This window comes from Mus caroli, unplaced genomic scaffold (genome assembly GCF_978045245.1).
Source record: "Mus caroli unplaced genomic scaffold, Mus_caroli_1 scaffold_2, whole genome shotgun sequence".
Classification (NCBI taxonomy): Eukaryota; Metazoa; Chordata; class Mammalia; order Rodentia; family Muridae; genus Mus; species Mus caroli.
Window position 1 is genome coordinate 15921297 of NW_028227257.1, and position 23340 is coordinate 15944636.

General features: G+C 48.2%; 1 protein-coding gene across 3 annotated transcripts; it reads right to left on the bottom strand.

The window, feature by feature from the left end:
• Positions 1 to 1562: 1562 nt before the first annotated feature.
• On the bottom strand, positions 1563 to 18101 carry Ttpal (alpha tocopherol transfer protein like). 3 transcript variants are annotated; one of them, XM_029474350.2, is made up of 5 exons: positions 17986 to 18101; positions 12745 to 13207; positions 8690 to 8865; positions 6736 to 6846; positions 1563 to 5212 (listed from the first exon to the last, which is right to left on the bottom strand). In XM_029474350.2, exons 2-5 carry the CDS (start codon positions 13190 to 13192, stop codon positions 4934 to 4936), a joined length of 1014 nt encoding a protein of 337 aa, XP_029330210.1. In that variant the 5' UTR covers positions 13193 to 13207; positions 17986 to 18101; the 3' UTR covers positions 1563 to 4933. The 3 variants fall into 3 exon arrangements, with proteins under 3 accessions (XP_029330210.1, XP_021012218.1, XP_029330209.1); XM_021156559.2 differs by having other exon boundaries at positions 8672 to 8865; XM_029474349.2 differs by having other exon boundaries at positions 8672 to 8865; positions 12745 to 13210; positions 17986 to 18081.
• Between the last annotated feature and the right edge of the window lie 5239 nt (positions 18102 to 23340).

Genomic DNA, 23340 nt, shown 5'->3' on the forward strand with positions numbered 1-23340 from the left:
AACGTACTCAACTGTCATCCCAGGTAGGCTAGTCATGAGGACCCAGCTGCTCTCTTCTGGGGCGTTATGTCCCTTATATAAACAAACAGCAGGTAGCAGCTTAGTATGTGACACACAAGCCCCAGCCCAGTACTCTTCATAGTCTGTACCTGTGTATAAAAATGTTAGGTTACAACTTCAGTCTTGGGTGGAAAACTTGGGGAAGTAGGCAATGAGGCCACACTCCCACTGAGGACATCATTATAGTCAGCAGAGGGTCATCGTGTTCTACCCTTCCCCTAGTCTCTGTAGACAACTAATGGTTGCTAAGGGAGAGACATTTTCTTCAGGAGTGTAGCCACAGGCAAATGGCACGTACTCCTGTAAGTAACCCTAACCTAACTCACTGGTTCACACCAGAAAAGGCCTGAGTAGAAGAGGGACTAGTTAGGAAAGTGGGATCAGTGGGAAGGAGAAGATAAGAGACAGTAAGGAAATAAACATGAATACACCGCATGCATGTATGAAAATGTTATAAGGAAGCCATTATGTGTACTTAGTGTATGAAATGAACCCAAAGGAGCTAGGCCTGGTGGCCCGTGCCTGTGATCTCATCACTTTGAGAGGTTGGGATAGGGTTGCTCAGTCATCCTGGACTATAGGGGTAAGAAAAAGGTACACCGAAGCACACATGTGACCCCAGCACTTGAGTGTGGAAGCAGGGGGATTGTAAATTCAGAGTCATGCTTGGTTAATTTTTAAGTTTGAGATCTGATTGGACTACATAAGACCCTGTCTCAAAAAACAAACTCAACTAATACAAAAAACCATTTCCCACCCCCACCCCCAAATGTATTTCCAGAAAACAACCCAATTTCTGATACTTTTTTTTTTTTTAAAGGAATGGAGTCTCACTTCTTAAAGCCTTTTGACTAAGGTCTAATGGAGAGATGGTGGTCTGGCTGTTGTCCAGTTTCACCCTAGACCTCAGCCTCAGCTAGAATAGCAGGGACTAAGGCATATGCCAGTTTATTTGGCTCACTGTTTCTCTGATCCTTCCCTCTCTATCCTCACCAGGATTGGTTACATGAGTATAAGAAGGAGAAATGTGTGCCACTAAACTCCATCATGTCCTCCTGATACAGGATCCAGTCAGACTGCCTGGCTAATTAACATTTGTGGGCCCCATTTTTCTCAAGGAGGCAATACACTTCATTTATGGTGTCTGAAGATTGAAATGAGATTATGTGCTCTGTGTACTTGGCACACATGTCCAGCCCATAGGTGCTCTTTAGGAACCATTAGTTTTCATTGGAAGGATTCAGGATCAGTCCAGAGAAATAGCTGTTTTGGAAACTGAAAAATGTATAATGTCTCTACCACTGTGCAAAGCTAAGTCCATTTCCCTTCATATACAACTGGTGTGATCTTCAGTGGTAGCCAGTGTCTGCCACGTGCCCCTCCCAACCTCATCTAGAGGGCAGGAAGCTGTCCCTGGGCCCGTGGTTAGGAAACCTGTGTCTATCCAGGTCACCAGGACTACATAGTGAGACCCTGTCTCAGGAATAAAAACCACAATGCACTCAGCTTTCCAGGGGGTTTTATTTTGGAGACCCAGTCATGCATACTAAAATTACATATTTTCACCACTTAGAAAAATGCACTAGAAAAATAAACTTTTGGTCAAAACACTGAAGTAGGTGAATCCACCATATGTGCCTATACCCAAAGCCAAACTGAATTTCAGTTTGAAGTAAGGGATGTGACCGGGGACTAAAATGGTGGCCTGGACTGGTCAGGAAAATAGCCCAGTTCCCACCCATCAGAGAGGGTGTCTGAGGTCTTGGCCACTGAGGAGTTTCAAGTCTTTTACCTGTTGGGTCCTCTGTAATGTGCCGAGAAGCTGAGGCACATCCACAAGAATCCAAAGCGGCTACCACTAACTGCCTGATGGGAAAAGATGGAAAACCAGTAAATTTGGTCACAAACCAGTAAATGTGACTCCAGCTGCAAATTCCACTGGGCCTTCCTGTGGAGCAAGTTCCCGCTGAGAAGAAGCATTTGATGGTGCCTCTTGCATTTTGAAGCTGAACATTTCTGAGTCACGAGAGCAGAAAGCAGGTTTACAAAGGGAACAGACTGCAGTACTGAGCCTTACCAAGATGTCTCCCAACAGCTCATGTGTCTGGTGTTCCTGCCTAACATGACCACAGCACAACTACACTTCTATCAACTGAGTTAGCCTTTTCCTTCCTAAAGGAGGTGTCATGAGAAAACCCTTGATGCGGTATTCTAATACCACAGCACCAGAGTAGCTAGCTGTTGCTGCCCAACTGAAAAGCAAGTTCCAGGAATGATCGCAAGAGTGAGATGACATCTACCCAAAGTGCCTGCTAGGTAATAAAGCCATTTCAAGTATTCAGAGGAAATGACCCCAGTCCTCCAACTCCGAAGAAGCTGCCCCATAACCTGTGATGCTTACAAACCTGGGATGAAATGTGAGCAGTACAAATCCACCTGTGCCTGAAGCCAGCACTTTTACTGTAGGTTTTATCTGTATTCCTGCATGAAGGCAGAAAACGTACATTTCTAGGAAGCTGAATTGCCTAGAAGTCTGTAGCGGACTTGAAGAAGAAAATTCCCATATCCCTACACTAGGACATTTCAGCACCAGGCAAAGTATAGCATCCTTATGGCCAGAGTCGGTCAGGAACAGGATTCAGAGTTTAGCATCCAAGCCCCTGTCCAGCACTCAGGGTGTTAATGTTCTATCCCTTTCTCTTCCAATACCACATGACCTTGAATTTAGGAAAAGTGGACTTCCAGCTGTCTGTGAAGCGTCTAAGCACTTTACCCTCAAGTCAGATACTCCCGGGTTCTTGCTCACTTGCTGGCTCCACCAGTGTGCTTCCCGCAGGTGAGGCCTTCGTCTCCCCTGCTGCTCAACATCAGAGTTGCTTTATTTTGCACCAGGAGGTCCTGGTCTCACAGCCTGCTTCAAAGCTGAGGTGCCAAGATGGATCTCTAGAGTCCACAAGCATTAGCGAGAACATAGCAGAGCCAGCCTCCTTAGAGGCTTGATGGAATGGCTCCCTCTTGGCCTAGCCAGAAAGGCCTGGCAAACAGGTAACATTTCTGCTCTGAGATTTCTCCCCAAGAGACTGTTTGTCCCTTTGTTAAGTCAGGAGAACTAGTCAGGTGACACAATTTAAATTCAGGGAACCTAGTGGGACGGAGGTTTTCCCGTTGTTTTTTCCTTCTGCCTTCTCCTGACCACCTAAGAAATCTTCTAATAAGGCTCTCCCATTAAGGCTGCGGGGGCCAGCATGGGTCTTTTCAGGAGTCTAGGAGGCCAGGAGCTAAATCAAATAGCAGAAACTCAGCAGCAAATGATCTCAGTGGGCAGTCAAGAGGGGTAGATTGGCCCTAAAGCTTAGCCAGGACCTAAAAGATCAACGATTAGCATCTAAGGTGAAAAGAATGTCCCATAGAATTGGCATTATTGAGGTAAGTCTCCATAAAGAGCTTCTGTAGACATTTTGGGAAATGCTGTTAAGGGTGGAACAGCTTAGTAACAACCGGCTGACCTTTGATCTCCAAGCACTGTGTGTAAGCTGTATGCAATGCCTGCTTAGTCTAGGAGATGTACAACCAACAGTACTTGACACTATAATACATAGTGAATACAAAGGGAACAAGTCAAAAGCCAGGAGATAAATCACCTCACTCAGTGCTTGAGTTAAGGCTAAAACCTTGTCAGGTGTCTAAAATACCCAAACACAGAGCTGACATTCAGTCCAAGTGGTCTTCCCATACTAGACTCCTGTGTGTCTGAGAGGGCAGGGCCCCCAGGTAAACCAGCAATAGCCTGCTCCTGTATGTTTCCAGGACAAAAACAGCCCAAATCTGGCAATTACTGTGGCTGTTTCTAATATAGTATGAATGTCTCCAGTGTGGAAGGAGTTTGTATGAGATCTGGTCAGCCTCACCAAAGCCATCCCTTTCAAGTTTACCCATTATTCTGCAAAGGCAGTTGGCCTCCACCAACTCCCAGGAACATACTAGTTTCTTTAAAGGGCGGGCCAGATGGTGATATTCCTTTACATAAGGCTGTATTCATACTACAACAAAACAAAACAAAACAAAAAGATCCAACCACCTCTAGGTAATGTCTTCCCAAGCAGAAACCTAACACCTTCAGCAGCCACAAAGACCCTCATTCCATGTAGCCTCACTTAGAGATGACAAGCTGAAGCCTGTGTCTTGTCAGTCATGCGACCTGACTCCTGGTCCAGATGCTTTTAGCCGCACAGTCCTAGAATCCAGTATTTGATGTTGACCTACATGATTCCATGGAGAACCAGAGCTAAGGCTTTATGGGCTTGGGGAAAGTTTCTATTGCAAGATTCAACCCTGGACTCCCAGGAATGCTTTGAAGCCTCTGGGTTCCAAATTTGATCTTAAGTACTACCTGGGCCTGGGGTTTCTACCACTCAGTTAGTGCTTCCCAAGCCCAACAATGACAACTGGGGCCTGGACCTTGAACTTTGCTGATGGGCAAGAGGTCAACACCTAGGGTTTATGGGAAAGAGACTCAAAAGTCTTACGTGTGGCCACCTCTCAGGGTTGGCGATTGTTTCAGAGTTGTGTTCAGTCAAGTTGTCTTCTCCTGGTCACTTCAGAGTGACTTTGACCTTAGTTCTTTCCAAGATGCATAAGAAACAGTTAGATACAGCTTCCAGAGTAACAGCTGCAAACTCAAGAGTACACCAGGGCAATTTCCATGTCTTCCCTGGAATAACTCAGTCAAAGGTCTGCCTGTGATGGGCGTGCCTTAAATCTCTGCAGGCAGCTCCGTGCAGAGGGATGGAGCAAGACAGAGGTTCTGGCATCTCAGCCTGTGCATTTCTAAGGAAGGAAAAGAATCACACACGGTGACTCTCCCGAAAGAGGGCTAATAGCAGGAGTAGAGCTGGGACTTCATGGCTCGCATGGAGTCATCGCACTGTGCATCTGAGATCAGCCCCTCAGGTAGCAGGGGCTGGCCCAGGAGGTTGTCGCAGGCAGGCATGGGCTGGCAGAACTCTTTCACAAAATCCTCCTCTGAGGCCAGCAGCACAGCGTTCCAGGAGGCAGTGTCCAGCTCCCCAGCTGTGCCCCCGTACTCCTTGGGGAGGATATTCCTTGGCAGGTTTGTGTGGAGAGAGTTCAGGTCAGACCCATGGAGGAAGAACTAAAACAGAACAGTATAAAAAGCACAGTCAGCAGCCGTGATCACGGGCACAGGATTGTGCCCTTCCACATGCCATCATGGGGTTGGGGGAACATGAGGACCCACTCCTTCCTCGGAGGAGACATTTTCTTCAGTGTTCAGGCCATTTAAGTGCCCAAATTCTTGTAAATGGTCCTTCATTCATGATATTGTAAATAACCCTAGATAAACTCTTTGGATCACTAAAACAGACAAAACACACATGAAAGTAGAAGGGGCTGTAGAGAGGAAGAGGCTCAGGAGTGTGAGGAGGACAAGTCACAGGGAATGAAGATGGCACCATGCAGCTGAGTATCATATTAACATGTTAATTGTGCTGGATTTTGTCAACTTGATACAAGCTAGAATCCTATGAGGTGGGAGAACCTCAACTGGGGAAAGGCCCCTATCAGACTGGCCTGCGGGACATTTCCCATCCCTGTGAAGGTGGTTCTGGGTGTATAAAATAGCGAATGGGGGTAAGCTTTAAGGATCAAGCCAGTAAGCAGCATTCCTCCAGTCTCTGGTTCAGCTCTTCCCTCATGTTTTTGCCTTGGGATCCTGCCCTGCACTTCCTGCCTTGGCTTCCCTCAGTGGACCATGATCAGGAATATGGAAGCCAAGGTGCTTTTGGTTATGGGTTTATCACAGTAATAGAAACCAAAGATACTAATAAAAATATTCTCTAAGCACAGATACCCATGTACTGGGGGAATCAGTAGCGAGTCACTCTCCCTGTGGCAGGTGCTCAGATAAACATGTGCTGAATACAGAGTTCCCCAGGTGCCTGTAACACTTTAATCCTCCAGTGCACACCCCACCCAGTGCACCATCAGTCCAGCCATGATGCAACTAACTCATTACCACCTCACCAGTCCCATGCCACCACCATTTCTCAGAGCCTCCCATCAGCCTCCTACTTGGCCTCTCAGTTTGGAGCCTTGTCCCAGAACAGTCCCCTCCTTTCAGTATGGTTTAGGTAAGGTCACTGTATGCTCCCATCTTACAGGCCCACAAGGCCTGTCACAGACTGGCCCTTTGGTTTCTCAGGCTTCATCCACCTGTCTCCGCATTACTTAGCCCTAGCCACACCAGCTTCCTACCTGTTCTACCTGCGTTCCCAGCAACCGTATGGTGGCTCACAACCATCGGTGGTGGGATCTGATGCCCTCTTCTGGTGTGTCTGAGGAGAGCGACGGTGTTCTCATATATATAAATAATGGACAGATAAATCTTTAAGGAAAAAAAAAATATCTTGCCTTCATCCTAGGCTACATGAGGCTCCATTGTAAACACAACATTCTGGTCCTGTTCTCCCTACTGACAAACAATGTATTCTGACCAGTTGCATCTGCCCGCTAGAGAAAGGATGGCTGTTTCTCTGTACCATAAGCTTTCCAAATTAGTTCCTGGACAAAATGATGTTTTAGGTGTCACAAAAAAAATCGAGAAAGATATTTTAAAGAGTATTTTAAAAAGTATCATGTTCAAAGTACCTCACTTACCCTGTTAGCAATTTTCTCCTTCAGAAATGGTTTTATGATGGCGAAAATGCCCTTAAATATCCGAGGTTCATTCACTATGTGAACTGCTTTTATCCGAATGGGGAAGCCATCCTGTGTGTGAGAAGAGCGCCTTGTTAGGAAATGTCTACTACCTGCATACCATCTCCTCTTCAGCTCCCCTCCCCATCTAAACCATAATAGGCCCTGCGGAGGTCTGGTATGACTCTCAGAGCCGCCCCAGTGTGAACAAGCATGGGCAAATTGTGAGGAGGTCTGGGTCAGAAGAGCTAGGCAAAGAGGTGGGGAGCCTCTTTTACAACAGCAAACCAAGGCCCAAGTCCACAGAGAAAGTGCTGGGAGACAGTGGGCCTTACTGGTCAGAGCTGCCCCGAGTGCATTCCCAGGGTGCATCAGATATGGCATGGAGCAGGGCTGCTGTCAGATATGGCATGGAGCAGGGCTGCTGTCAGATATGGCATGGAGCAGGGCTGCTGGGGAATACACCGCAAGCCAGGGGAGTGTTGTGACCCACACAGTCAAATAGGTTTCCTTAGCCTTGCCTGGTGGCTCAAGCCTGCAATCAAAGCTATGCAGGCAGCGGAGATGGGAGGGTTATGAGTTCAAGGCCTGCTTAGAATACAGAATGAGGTATCCCACATAGGCTTGGACATCTCATCACTTGGTCCACTTGGTCGCTCTATTTGAGAAGTGGCCTCCTGGAGGGAGCATGGCCCTGGGGACAGGCTTTGAAAGCTCACAGCCCCACACTATTCTTCCTGCTCTCTGATTTGTGCATTTGACTTCCTGTCCTGCCACAAGGTTGGACCCTTGATGCCAGGCTTCCCTGTCCCGTCATGGACTCTTATCTCTCTGGAACCATAGCAGAAAAAACTTCCTTTCCTGTAAGTTGCCTTGGTCACGGTGTTTTATCATAGCAACAAAAAAAAAAAAAAAGGAAATAATATACAGAATAAATAATTCAAGGCTAGCCTGGGCTCCTTGGGGAAACTCTGTCTCAAAATAAAAATGTTTTTTTGTTTTCTGGGTTTTTTTGTTTGTTTTAATGGCTAGGCTGTGGCTCAATAGTAGAACCCTTGCCTAACATGCAGAACTCTAGGTTCAATCTCCAGGTCTATTCAGAAAAGAAATGTTTCAGGCTGGAGAGATGGCTCAGCGGTTCAGAGAACCGACTGCTCTTCCAGAGGTCCTGAGTTCAAGTCCCAGAAACCACATGGTGATGGCTCACAACCATCTGTTATGGGTTTCCGATGCCCTCTTCTGGTGTCTAAAGACAGCTACAGTGTCCTCATATAAATAAAATAAATAAATCTCTAGTAAAAAAGAAAAAGAAAGAAAGAAAAGAAAAAACAGTAGAAGCTAAGACATTCAACTTTACAGTGATGGATGGATCATGGATCTGTGAGACAAGAGGATTAGGCCAATCTTTGGCTACATGTCAAGTGTGAGGCCAGCCTGGACTACAAAAAACAAAATAAAATGATGACCAATGCAGAAGTGCTTGGTTTAAGTGATTCAGTTCACAGTAGGGGCCTGCACACTGTAGATTCAATGATGGGCAGCACCCAAGGGGCAGCCCAGTGAACAAGGGCTCAGTCTTCCACAGCTCGTGGCACATGGAGCAGGCTGTATATATGTTCTCTAGGTCTCAGCTGCCCTATCTATCAAAAAGGGAAATAAATTCCTGCCTGCCTCAGGGTGCTACCTGAAGGAATGATCTGTAATGACAGCAACAGGGCTCTGTGAACCGTTAAGCACAGATGAGAGGGTCCTTCTGCAGGTTGAAAGGACTAAGATTACCCTCACTGCTTGTGGGAAGTGGGGTCTGTGTCGTCCTCCATCAGATGGTAGGAAGTGGACAGGGCTATGGGGAAAGCAAAGCCCCACAGCAGGGGCATGCGGTGACCAGGGGCCATACCTGAAGGATGCCAATCACCTTTTTGGCTATAAAAGGCCCAAAATGAGATGCTTTTGATAAGCTCACTCCCTTGTAGTCGGCAAGGATAACAATCCCGTTCACCTGGGTCTCCTCGGACTGAATGAGTTTTTCTAATGTCAAGTATACGGCTCGGATGTTCTCGGTAATTGGGTAGTTGCTTGGTATCCATCTGTCTGTGGTCACAAGAGATGGACAGTGTTACGGAACAAAGATAAACCAGTGCTCAGAGAAAGATGCATCTTCTAAAGCCTTGGTTTCCCAGTGGACGAGAAAGGCACTCTTGGCCCCACGGTCCTGCCTGCCCGGCAGCCGATCTTCCCTAACTTTCCCAACCCAGCGGAACATCTGGGTTAGATAAAAGCACCACTGGCTGTGAGGTTAAAAGCCTGAGCTCTGAAGTCAGGTGTGGTAGCCTCCGACCTTTTCTAGCTATGTGATCTCGGGCAAGATGTTTCAGCACTCTGAGCCTGTCTCTTAAGTAAACAGGTAAGGACCCCTGCCCTCCTGGCCACCTCTACTTCCTGCTGTTACATTGCCACAGTGACTGCCTATTCTACCCACACAGGCTACACAGAACTGACTTGACTGACGACTCCAGGGCAGGTGAGAGATGGGGACTGGCTGGTCAATCTGGTATGACATCCTAGCCAGAGTATGTGGTCTAAACCAGGTCACCCAGAGCCTGACTTAATCTAGGGTGTGGTTCTTGGGAAAGGGAAGCTCTCTCCTCCCTCTCAGAGCAGCAGTAAAGCGGTGGACCTGAAATCCAGGAGCCCAAGCCAAGGCTGGCAGAGATGGAATCACCTCTCCAATTCAGTCCCACCAAGATTAACCGAACCCAAATGCCACCTGAATAAAGGAGTTCTAATTACAACTGGTCTGGGTTGGCTTTCAAGCATTTGTCGTTTGCCATGTAAAGAGTGAGCCCCCACTCACCCACCCCTCCAGCGGTGTGGCAGGATGGAGCACAGCCATGCTCCACAAGGCCTCTCTTCCAACTCCTGCTGGCAGGATGCATGCTTCGTTGATATTCCCATATTTAATGACTCTTCTCTTTGGGAGAAGGGTAACCATGACAATGCTATTTTTGACCATTTTTCTGGCAGGGGTGGGGAGGTTGAGCTGGAGTCTTAACTCTGTAGCCCAGGCTGCCCTTGAACTTTCAGCAAGCCTCTTGAGTGTTGGGATAATAGGTATGGGCCACCATGCCCAGCTGGTAACTACTATTCTCAGAAAATCTTCACCCAGCTCTTGTCAGGGGCTGTGGTTCACACCGGCACCCTCAGCACTTGGCAGGAGCTGAAGTCTTCTTCAGCTCCATAGAAAGCTCAAGGCCAGCCTGGGCTACATGAGACCCTGTCTCAAAAAAAAAAAAATCACCCCCTAAATGCTGGGGGAGGGGTCCCTAGTCCTCAAGTAAGTGGCCACTGGAAAGACCCCACCCCACGCTCAGGTAAATAACCCCCAACCTATGCTCACAATACAAGCAACTCTACTGAAATGCAGCAGGCTATTCCCAGCCACCCGCTCCCTGCGGAGGTGGGGCCTGGGTGGGCACGAGTATTGAGGGCTTCTAGGGAAGATGGAGCTTGGGGATTCTGAGGTGGGGGTGATAGAGGATAATGGGAGATTGTGATCAAAGTATATATATATATATATATATATATATATGTATATATATATAATCATGGGAGATACATTAATAAACAAAAGTTCATTTTGCTAGCAATGGATATTTTTGGATATGTGTGTATAATACACATGCCCAATTATGTGTGAGGGGACACACGTGCCATAGGGCATGTGTGAGAGTCAGAACACAATCCTAGATCGTCACTTCCCTTGGGTTCCAGGGGTCTGAATCAGGCCTGTGGGGCAAGTGCTCTTACCTACTGAGCTATCTTACCTGTCCTATGCGAAATTCTCATAACAAATCTTTGCCAAACTTGGTGATTAATGTTCGTGTGAATTAAGCCTGCTGTATATAACATCCCACCTTTCAATCATATCTATCTCAAAAATGCTTAGAAAAAGGCAAAACAAAACCCAGTTTTATTAAAACACAGCTGCATAGGTAGGCTTCCTCCTAAGAAATTGGGTCAGCAGGGAGAGGTCTAGATCTCATCCAAACACAAGGACAGAATTCATCTCACAGGCTCAGCAGCTACAAGCCAGGAGGCGTGGTCAGCCATCCTGGTGCATCTGACCATCTGATAACACTTTTATGAAGTGAGCTCACAGCAGCAAGACAAAGCTTGCTGGCTGTTTTCTAGGTCTCTTGCTGCTCAGAAATCTGCACTGTGTATTTTAAAATAAACACCTAATTTCGGAAAGTGCCTAGCGCACAGGTAATGGGGCTCCAGCTGTCTGACATGCGGTGAGGGGTGAAGAAGGGTCTAGACAGGAAGGACTGTGTGTAACAGGCTAGAAGGACATGAGAGGCATCCAGGAGAGAAACCTGGAGGCAGCCACTCGGCAGACACCCTGCAGGTGACTGCAGGCAGAGGCTGCCAGCACGCTCACTTCATTTCCAGCTACAAGTGTTGTCATCTACCGCTCATCTCTCCTGGGCGTTGCAATGAAGGGAACTGTGGGGCTGTGAGTGGAGTGAAGGCCCAGCCTCACCTGCCCTGGTGCCCCGGGAGACAGAGTTAGGGATCAGAAGGCTGGAGTTTACTGGCTAAAACATTTCTAAATTTTCCCTCTTTTAGCTTCTCCTAGGGTCACGATTATAAATGTTCTCTGCAGGGAGCTTCCCCTGCTGTAAATGACTGTACCAAAGAGCTGAGAAGAGCCACCAGACAGGTAGAGGACGGTGCTTTTCATTATCTTTCCTGATAGCTAAGTTGCCACCTCCTCTCTACTGTTCGACAGTCCCATCAGTGGACTAGAAAGTGGGGTGAGCAGATGTGAGGATGCCTGTTTACCTCTGAGTCTACCATGGTCCTCTGAGTAACATTAAAAAGATACACTTTTGCTTTAAGTTGGGCATGTGCTTTTATGCTTTTTCCAGCATTGGGGAGACAGAGGCAGGTATAGCTCTGTGAGTTTGAGGTCAGCTTGTTTTAAATTACAATTTCCAGGACAGCTAGGGCTACATAGAGATCCCTTTTCTCAATAAGTATATATATACATACATATACATATACATATATATATATATATATATATATATATATATATATATATAGAGAGAGAGAGAGAGAGAGAGAGAAGAAAAAGAAAGCTACACCAAGAACCACTATGAAGTGCTGGTACCAGTGATTGAATCAAGGGGTTCTGATCACAGCTCAGTGGTACAGTCCTGTCCAGCAGGTGCGGGCCAGGGTTACATTCCCAGCACGGAAATGAAAAGGGTAAAAATATAGTGATTCTTGTCAAGGTTTAACCTAATGGAGGAGAGGAGGGGGAGGGAGGCAGGGAAGAGGCGCCTTTCCAGGCTCTGTCCAGCCCACACTGGCTCACTTAGACCTGTCTGTACTCAGCCCACTGAGAGGAGGCTGGGAGGGGCTGGGCAGGGCGTGCCTGTGTCTGTGGAGAGCAGATTCCTGAGCCCACTGCACTCTCTCCTGAGGAAACTTGAGTTTGATTGACAGAAACTCACTGCGCAGTCAGGCGGCCTGAGAACTGGGAGGGGCCAGCGCTTGCTTTGCTGCCTTTTGGAGGAAAAGCATGAAGAAGCTGTCTGTGCCAAGCAGAGACAGAGCTGGAGGCCTGTGCCCTGGGGGCCATGTTCTTTGGTGCAGTAGATCTGGGAGCTGTTTCTGCCTCATTAGGTCAAGGCTTGTTGTCCTCGGGTAGTCAAAGTGAAAAGAGCTTTGGAGCCAGCCACAGTGATACATACTTAAAATCTTAGCCCTTGGGAGGGAGAGGCAAGAGGGTCAGGAGTTCAAGGCCATCCTCTGCTGCACAGTAAGTCTGAGGTCAGCCTGGGCTGTTTAAAAAAGCTAAAACCAAAAAGGAAAGACCCTTCACTAAAACAAAGAAGTAGGGGACTATGAGAGGAAACGGGGTGAAGACCCATCCCAGAGAGAGCACACGTTCCCCAGTACCTGGTCGGATGCAGAGGACATGGCAGCCCCTGGGGTCCGTGTGGGGCAGCACTGTAAGGAATCCAGAGTTGAGAACGTCCTTCAGGGCTGAAGGCCTCAGGTTGCTGAAGACCTCTGGCCAGCTCCGCCTGCAGCCGTGGTAGTTGACCAGCAGCTGCAGGGCCCGGTCATAATCAAACTTTCGGGCCCTCAGAAAGCGCAACAGGAAGGCATCGTCCAGCGACGTGCTCAGGTATGGGTACTCCTTCCGCACCATGTCTCGGAGGGCCTGCACATCCCGCAGCCTCCACTCGGGCTTCTCCTGCAGCTCTTCCCTGGCTTTGGTGACCAAGTCTTCTGTCAGGGAGCACACGTAGCCGGGAGGGTCCGGTGGAGGCAGTGGCAGCTCATTTTCAGAGAGTGAGGCCACAGAGGGGCTGGTTCTCAGAGAGTCACTTTCTTCTGACATTAGCTATCAGGGTCCCTGCTGACACACAGGCCACAAGTGAGATTAAGAAGGCGAAGCATGAAGCCACTGGTGGTGGTGCGTGCCTTTAATCCCGGCACTCAGGAGGCAGAGGCAGGAGGAGCTAAATGAGTTCAAGGCCAGCCTGATCTACAAGTGAGTTCTGGGACAGCCACAGCTATTACAGAGAGACCCTGCCTCTGGGGGGGGGGGGGGAGAGTGAGAGAGAGAGTCAGTTGATGGTGCAACAGGTAACTTTTGCCACACAACCCTAAAGACCAGAGTCTGATCCCAAGAACCCACAGAAAGCTGAAAGAATTAACCCCATTCATCTTCTGTGCCCTCTCCAGGGACACCTTGGCATGGTACATATTCATGAACTCACATATATGTGTATGCATGTAATTTTTTAAGGTGAATCATGGCTTACACGGGACCCCGGGGGACGGGAAGCTTTCCGATGTGAACTCAGGGAGGTGAGTCCCTAGGAGGAATGGTCGTGATCTCAGTCACATACCTAAGTCACATCCAACAGTGAGACACTATGTCTTCTTGGAAGAGTCTAAATAGAGGCTCATTACACAAATGTGAATGCAAACAGCAAGCAACCCTGGGATTCAAACCCAGTACCAAAAAAAAAAAAAAAAAAAAAAAAAAAAGATGAAAACACTGGTGAGAATATACACTGAACTCTTTTAGAGAACAGTTTGTCAATACTGAGATGATTCAAGACTAGGCTGGAAGACGGTTCAGTGAGAAAACCACTGCTTTGATCCCCAGTATCCACACAAACGCCAGGGACAGCTGCCTGTGCGTCTGTAGCTCCAGTGCTGGGGAAGGGGAGGGTAGAGACAGGAGGATCCCTGAAGCCCATTGGCCAAGCAGACTCATGAAATAAGTGAGCTCCAGGTTATTAGACTGTCTTAAAAAATGAGCTGGAAAGCCAGCAAGATGGCTCAGCAAATGAAGGCACCCGACAGCAAGCCTAACAATGGGAGTTTGATCTCTGGAACATATATGGTAGAAGAAGGGAACTGACTCCCATGAGTTGTCCTCTGATCTCCATATCTACACTGTGGTATAAACATGCCCCACCCTATCCCATGCAAATTAATAATTGATAAAGACACCCAATGCTGACATCAGAGAGAGAGAGAGAGAGAGAGAGAGAGAGAGAGAGAGAGAGAGAGAGAGAGAGAGAGACCAAGAGAAAGACAGACACAGATCTTCATGAATTGACATGGAGGAAGACTAAGCCAGAAGAGAATACAGAAAACAATCAGATTTGTGTGGAAGGAGATAAAAAATATTTACCAACAGTTACCTCTAAGAAATAGATCTGAACAACTGGACATTTAATTTTTTAAAACTATACTGGTGTTTGTTTGTTTGTTTGTTTGTTTTGAGACTATGTAGCTCAACATGGTCTGGAACTTGCCGACCTCGTGTCTCAGCCTCTAGATGCTGGGATTACACAGGCATGTGACACCATATTCAGCTTGCTTGAATTTTATTTTTATAATGTAACTTACTACAGTGATCATAGAAATGTGTCAGATCTGCTGCTAAGGACATAGAACCAAGGGGCCCGGCTGTTGTCCCTTCAGCACTATCCACTTAAAGCTAGGCTTTGTACAAACAGCCTCTAATTCCCCCAGTCAGTGAGTGGCCAAGAGAGATGTGGGTACCTCCAAGAGGCAACGGTGGTTCAAGTTCTCTGTCTCTCTGGCTGGATTCTTCCAGGGCCTGGCCTGCTCTCAGAGATTCTTCCTGCCTAAAGCTCCTTCACAGGGGCCAGACCTGCATTACAGACTGAAGGCTCTTCCTTTGTCATCTCCCTTCCCTTTGCTTAGGCAGGCGCTCCAATAAACTCGACACACTGCCTGTCCGTATGTTGGTACTAGGGCTTGACATTGGGCAAGCCTGCAGTCACTCACTACTGAATGGAAAACAAAAGACAGCTGCCCAAGGTGTCCTGGGAATAAGCTAGCCACAGGACTCCCTGGCTGCAGAGCCTAAGCCTCCATCTGTAGGACACTGATCTTCCATCCCATGCTCAACAAGAAAAGCAGGGCTACCTCAGAGTTCATGTACATACCTGTAATGCCCTGGCTAAATTCCTGATCCACTGCAGCCAGTAGCTGAACAGGCCACTCCCTCCAAATCTCAGGGTTGCCCACTCCATCTCTCAGATTCCAACCTCTAAAGCTATATCCTCATTCTGTGCATATTCTGGTCCCTCTCAACGGCATGTTCTTCCTCCAGCTCATCTCAACCCGTACAGATTCACCCTAAGTCCTGAGTGGATGACACACAGGCACCCCACAAATCTCAAATACTTAGGATGCACCTGGATTTCCAGGTGCTGGGGTTGTGGGTGTAAAGAAAAAATTTCCACTTCATTGAGCCCAGTGGAGGGAGATAGGAGACATTTCTAACCATAACAGCCAGTCCATTATTATGAAGAAGGAAAGTGGGAGGTGGGATTAGGTTTGTAATTTTAAATAGGATAGTCAGGCAGCAAGGCTCCCTTAGGTTGACATTTGAGCAAAGATGAGAAGACAGGATATGCCAAACACATCCCATGGTGGGGTGAAGGTATCTGAAAATGCTTGGCTTTTCTGAGAAGTCAGGCACCCAGTGTAGCCCAGTGAAGGAAGCAAGGTGAAAGTAGATGAATTCAGAGGCCTACTGGCGGGTAGTGGTCAGGACGCTGTAGGCCAGTGAGAACCTCAAATTTTTGTGCTGAGAGAGGAGAGGCAGAGCTGGTTTGACATGATCCGATTTCTACTCAAAAGGACCACTCGGTTGTCTCATGATGCACGAGGGGTGTGAAATGGTGGGCCCACCTGCAGCCCCAGCCTGGCTACCTGAGTTCAAACCGTAGAAATGAACTTTCCAAAATCTACAAAACTCCTGTAAAAGTGGAGAGAACTGACTCAAGGCTGACCTCTGAGCTCCATGTGTGTACCATGCCATGAGCACCCACACATCGCAGAAAGTACCAGTGAGAAGTACTTTCATCTTAAACATGTACCTCAGGGAAGTGATGACCGAGAGCCGAGGTTCTCACCCTACCGCTGTGACCCTTTTAATACAGCTCATGTTGCGGTGACCCCAGCCATACAAGTGTTTCAATTGCTACTTCATCATTTTGCTAGTTATGAATCACAATGTCAGCATCTGTATTTTCCAATGCTCTTTGTGAATCGCCACCCACAGGTTGGGAACCACTGGTGTAGAAAGTTCACCAACAATCCAGGCGAGAGGGGACAGTGTACGTGAACTGACTCCTGACTGACTGAGCTGCCTGGGTATGAGCTCTGTGGACTAGCACATCTCCCATTCTTGACATGTGTGTAGGTAATCAGTGTGTGATAGTCAGGTCTTATGCATTAACCTGAATGTAGCACCTAAAAAGCTATTAAGACATATAGGCCCCACATCATAAATATTTTATTTTAATGTACTTTTACAGAGGTGTGCTGAGCAAGGGATGGGACAATCTTGACCTCACGGGATCTGCCCTGGGCTGTTTCCATGGCAACTTGTTTCCAACAGATAGGTGCCTGGAATCCTAATTCATTGCCTGAGATTGACTGCAGTGCCACAGACTATAGAACTAGCCTCAAAGGCCCTCTCCTTTCTCTCCTCCACTTACCAGGGAGGAAAAATTAATAACCCACATTCTTAGAATATCTCACACATGTGACACCCTCTACATGAAGGCTTCTCTCCATGTTAGCTGCCAAGGCCCAACTGCGATATGATCTAGTCTGTAAATCCCTGCCCCCCCCCCTTTCCTCAGGGTGAGTTCCTCCAGGTTTCCACAGAACTGGGTTTCTATCCGTCTTTAGAAACTTTTACTTAGTGTCACAGGTGTCTACAAGGAACTCTTCAGGGTCAGTTCCCACCTAGTCGTTTACCAAAGAATTACTGATGGCCTCCTGTACGTATCAGGCACTGTGCTGACAGATGCTAGGGACACAGCAGAAAACAATAACGCCTTGTCTCGTGTGGTTTACATCATGGACTGATGCAAAGAGGTCCTACAGGCTGAAGGTTCTGCTTTGAATCAAGCTCCCCATTGTACATCCGTTTATTTCTTCCTGGGCGTTAGTTGCTGGAGATAAACCCCAGGGCCTTGGCATATGCAAGGCACCACTCTCCCACTCAACTACACTGTCGGCTCCACATTTCATCTTCACAATAACTGAGCGCGCTGATTATCGTCAGTTGCCACTTTACAAAGGAGGGAACTGACCTCCTACAATGTGAATCACCACTACAGGTCAGAGAATTTGCCTGTGGAGTCACCACAAGACCCAGTGCCGGCTCGTGACAGCACTCCGTCAACATCAGGGGAAGTACGGCAAGCCCTGTCCAGTGAGGCAGAGCAAAGAAGGGTCAAGCCCCACCCTGGTCTCATCATCTCTATCTTCCACCTGCAGCTTCCTGCTGTATCCCCAAGGGCTCAGCAGTGGCTGTCAGCCTCGACAACGACGTGATGGACAGGAAATAAAGCCTGACACCCTCCCCACCTGGAGCCATCTCTCTCTCCGGGGCATCCCCTCTCGTCCACAACAACAGGAGGCAGGAAGCCATCTCTCTCGGAGCCCCAGAGACCTGCGAGCCGCTGACAGCGTCCCAAGGCCCCTACTTCCGGTCTTCGCCCCCTCCCCAGGTGTCCCCATTTCCTGGGGTCTCCCGCCCCTCTGGCCCACTTCCGGCGATCTCGCCCTCTCCGGTCCCTATCTTTGGCCCCTCGGCGCACACCCGGGCTCGTGGGCACTCACCAGCCCGGCGGCGGGCGGAGCGCGGGTCACGGCGGCAGGAGCCTCGGCTGGCAGCGCGCGCAGAACAGACCCGCACTCCCCGGCCGGCCGGCCCGGCCCTCGCGCCGGAAGTGACGCTCGAGCCGCGTGTAGGCGGCGCCCATCCGGGAATGCGCATGAGTGAACTTTGCAGTGCTCACTTGGGGCTTGACACCACCTGGTGGCCCGGGCTGTGCAGCTGAGTTGGGTTTATGGGTGGGGAAACTGAGGCCTCGAGGAGGGAAGCAGGCTGCTTCTCTGGAACACACTGACGTATGCCTAGTGTTCTACATCATTTTCTCATTAAATCGTCTTTTTATTTTATTATTATTATTATTATTATTATTATTATTATTATTATTGCAATCCCCCTGCCTGTGACCTCTAGAGAAGCGGCAAATCAATGCAGAAACCAGCTTCAGACCTAGACCTCAGGCTTATCTTTTGCAGAACTACTCGGTCCTCAGCTGATGTCTGGACTGGCTGCCTGTGTCAGTATGCCATCAGCTGAATCGCTTTGGCCAAGTGCACTAGCCTCTTCGCCTCTATTTCTTCGTGAATAACAATTCTTGCCCTGGACCCCGACTCAGAATCTACCTGTTTCCTGCTCTGGGGCTCACAATGTTGTCTCGAGACAGCAGTAGTTTGAAAAGGCGTTTACTAACTCCACATCTGACCCATTAACTACCCTCACCACACATACCCATGGTTTGTGCAACTGTAATTTTGAGGCAAATCTCTTTCAGGTTTCAGAATAAGGACAACAGACCATTTCTAGAGAGAAATTTCGTCGGTCTAAGAGAATGTCATATTCAAAGGGATAACCTTAAGTTCCCTCATCCTTTCCTACCTTATGAATAAGTGGAGTCCTAGAGTGGTGGGAAGTGACCTTCAAGGACACAAGGACACATGGATTTTGCCAGATGTCAAACTAAATATGTGAGAGGAGTTCGAGGTATCCTGGGAATTCTGAGTTGTGTTTATCTGTTTTGTTTGTTTTTAATAGAGGGTGTCTGTGTAGACCAGGCTGGCCCCCAACTCATGACTCTTGCGCCTTTGTCTTCTGAGACAGTGAGTGTGTGCCACCACCCCAGGTTACAAGTCATGCGACTTGCAGTCCTCCGTTCTCTCCAGTCACCAGCTTCTAGGCTGCCAAATAAAATATAGAACACTCAGTTAAATTTGAATTTCAGATAAACAAAGGTCTATTTTTAAGACTAGGTTCCTTATGTAACATTTGGGACACATACTTTAGAAATGTTTGTTTCTCAGAAACTCACATTTAAATAGGTGTCCTGTTGCCCCCCACCCACCCAAATCTAAGTGTTAGTTCCCTGTTCCATTTATAACAAATTACTACTACATGGTGATTTCAAATAACACAAATGTATTTTGTTGCTTTGCTAAAGACACCAGGGAGCTGGGAAGGCTGCTGTCTCTCTGGGTGCTGGTTCTCTTTTCCAGCTTGCAGAAGCTACTGAGCTACTGGTATTATTTGGTCCATGGTCTTCTCCACATCACTCCGACATCTTGCTTCTGTTGTCACAACGGCAACTGACTGACTCCTGAATACCGCCCCCCCCCGTGTGTGTGTGTGTGTGTGTGTGAGAGAGAGAGAGAGAGAGAGAACTTGATGTAATTGTGATGGTTTATATATCCTTGGACCAGGGAGTGGCACCATCTGAAGGTGTGGCCTTGTTGGAATAGGTGTGGCCTGGTTGGAATGGGTGTGTACTATGGGTGTGGGTATAAGACCCTACCCTAGTTGCCTGGAAGTCAGTCTTCCACTAGCAGCCTTTGGATGAAGACGTAGAACTCTCAGCTCCTCCTGCGCCGTGCCTGCCTTGCTCCCACCTTGATGATAATGGACTGAACCTTTGAACCTGTAAGCCAGCCCCAATTCAATGTTGTTTTTTTTATATAAGACTTGCCTTGGTCATGGTGTCTGTTCACAGCAGTAAAACCCTAACTAAGACGGTCACCTAGGCTGACTTCAAGTCCACAATCCTTCTGTGTCACATTTGGAAGTCCTGGAATCATAAGTGTGAATGCTCATGTCTCTTACAAAAGTCATGTTCAAATATTTGAGAAATTTGGGCATCGTGATGCATGCCTTTAACCCCAGCACCGGGGGAGTGGGACCCAGGTGGATCTCTGCCTTTGAGGCCAGCTGGCCGGTCAGGACCATGAGTGAGGCCCCGTTTCAAAGATTTGTTTTGTTTTTGAGACACTTACTCAGGTTGGCCTTGAACTTTCAGTTCTCCCACTTCAGCCTCGTGAGTAGAAAAGATCAGGACACACGGCACCTCCAGCTTTCTGCCTCTCACTTATAAGAATGTTTACAGTTACATTGGGCCCATTATTGGCAGAACCTGGAATAATCTCATCATCTGAAGATCCTTAAGTACATCTATAACATCTCTTTGACCCCATGAGATATTTACAAATTTCAGAGGCTAAGATGAGGACATCTCAGGGGACAGGACATGATTCATCCACCGAAATCTACTAATCTTAATTCAAATTATATGACGTTGGCCAAGCTATTCAGACTCCCAAACATCTGGATCCCTGGGCTGGTTAGTGTTATCTGTCAAATCCATAGGCTCTAGAATCACCCGTGAAGTGGATATCTGGGTATGTCTATAGGAATTTGCCTTAACTGTGGCTCACTGAATTGGGAAGACTAGCTGGGACCATTCCCTGGTTGGGATCCTGGACTGTAGAGAAAGGCAGCTAATCAGCAGCCTTTGTTCACTTCTCTCACTAAGCTTCCCGACTGGAACACAATATGACTGGCTACCTTAAGTGCCTGCTTTCCATGATGGCCTCTACCCTGAATTGTGAGCCTGAGTAAACTCTTCCTCCTTCCTGTGTGTGTGTGTGTGTGTGTGTGTGTGTGAGTGTGTGTGTGTGTGACAGGAGCTCTGGCTATCCTGGAACTCACTACATAGGCCGGGATGGCCTACAACTCACAGAGACCCACTTTTCTCTTCCTCTCAAATGCCAGAATTAAAGGTGTGAGCCACCACTGCTGGCCACCAACTCTTCCCTTCTTAAGTGGCTTTGTCAGGAACAGAAAGGTAACAAACATAGTCTTCAGAAGCAAAAACAAAACTGTGGGGCGCCGCTACCTTCTGGTACTGAGCAATCGCCATTACAAGATGGCAATCATTTCCTCAGTACCAACTAGTAAACATCTAGTTTGCGCCTGCGCTGGAAATCCCCGCCCCGGGCAGCTCGCGCCTCAGGGATAACGTCATATGGGGTGATCAGTGTTGAGCCAATCATGGCTTGCCACGTCCGAGGCGGGGAGAATTTCCTATATAAAGGAGGGGCTCGGGCTGCCTGGGGTCTCCGGTTGTGAAGCTTATGCTCTCCCTCTCAAGACGCATAAAGCTTGCTGCAGAAGAACCCTACTGTGTGTGGTGTCCTCATTCGCGGGCGAATCAGCGAACACCCACATCTGGTGCCGAAATCCTGGGAAAACTAAGAACATCGCGAGCACCGTCGGAGACCCCTCGGTGACGGGGAGGGTCCAGAACTGCAGGAACTACGTCTCGGAAAGGTATGCCTGAACTTTACCTGACCCTTTCGCACTCCCTTCAACTAACTGGGCCGTGGGAGGGATTGCCCGAGGCTTTAATTATCGTCCTCGTGGCCTTGGTTGTATGGCTCCTAGCCCTCTTCCTTTGTGAACATAGAAGGTTGTGTTAAATTGAAGTTCTTACAACCCTAGCGCCCGTCAGTCTCTCGTAAATAAAAGAGCAAAGAGCGGAAAGGTGAGTCGCACTTTCATTTTTGCGCTCCCGTCCCTGCCTGAACGGGCCGCGCCTATACGATCGATCTCGGAGACATAAAACTGCAGTCTCCTTTAGAGTATCATGGGGGCTTCTCAATCAGTACAAACTTCATTAAAAGAACTTCTCAAAAGAAGGGACCTGAAGCTTGGGGACAGAGTTCTTCGCCGCTTTGTCGAGGAAGTTGATCGAGTAGCTCCCTGGTATGCGGTGTCAGGATCTCTGACGCTGTCGTCATGGAATAAGCTAGGCAACGATCTAGAAACCTGTTCAGACCTCAGGTTGGGAGTTAAGGCCATATGGAAACTAGTTAAGAGTTGTCTTGAAGATGAGGCCTGTGAGGAGGAGTGAAAGAAAGGGCAAAAGGTTTTAGAAGCTATGCAGGAAGGTATGTCAGAATCCGAGCGTAGTGAGAGGATGGGTGTGCGCACAAAAACCGTAAAAAAGGCAAAAAAGGGAAGTGAAAAAGGACCTCCCGGGAGAAACAGAAAGGGAGAGAAGGGGAGCAGCAGGCCCGGGTTATATCCGACCCGAGAACTGGCTGCCCTCCACCTAAGAGATACCTCGGATTCTTCCGAAACCGAGGACAGTAAACTGACCTCGGAGGAAGAGGGCGAGTTAGAAGAAGAAGCAGTTAGATATAAAGGAGAAAGGTATCACCCAGATGAAGGCGGACGACCTAAGTCATGTAAGCCCGCGCCCGGTGTCTCCTTTAAGGATAGGAGATTGTTGGCTGCCGCCATTCCCTCCGCTCCCCCACCTTATGAGGCCCGGTCATCCACAACTTCCTTTTTTCCCCAAAGGATCCTCCGCAAGCTACACTTAGCGTTTCCTGTTTATGAACAGGAAGGGGGGAGAATCTACGCTCCTGTAGACTATAGTCAGATAAAAGATCTTGCAGAATCAGTAAGAAAATATGGTCCCAATGCTAATTTTACTATTATGATTCTTGAAAGAATGGCACAAACTGCCATGACACCTAGTGATTGGCAAATGGTGGTTAAGGCCGCCTTGCCTACTATGGGACAATACATAGAATGGAAAGCCTTGTGGCATGAGGCAGCCCAGTCCCAGGCCAGGGCCAACGCAATAGCCCTTACGCCAGAACAGCGGGATTGGACATTTGACCTTTTAACAGGCCAAGGCCCGTGGGCCGCAGATCAAGTTAATTACCACTGGGGGGCGTACGCCCAGATTTCCAGCACAGCCATACGGGCCTGGAAGTCACTTAATCGCAAGGGAGAAACCACCAATCAGCTTACAAAAATTGTTCAAGGGCCCCAGGAGCCCTTTGCCGACTTCGTCGCACGCATGATGGAGGCGGCAGGAAAAATCTTTGGGGACCCAGAGGGGATAGGACCCTTTATTGAGCAACTGATTTTTGAACAAGCCACCCAGGAATGCAGGAATGCCATTGCTCCTAGAAAATCAAAAGGATTGCAAGAATGGCTAAGAGTGTGTAGAGAGCTTGGAGGTCCACTTAGCAATACTGGCCTCGCGGCCGCCATCATGTTAGCACAAAAGCATCCTCCACAAA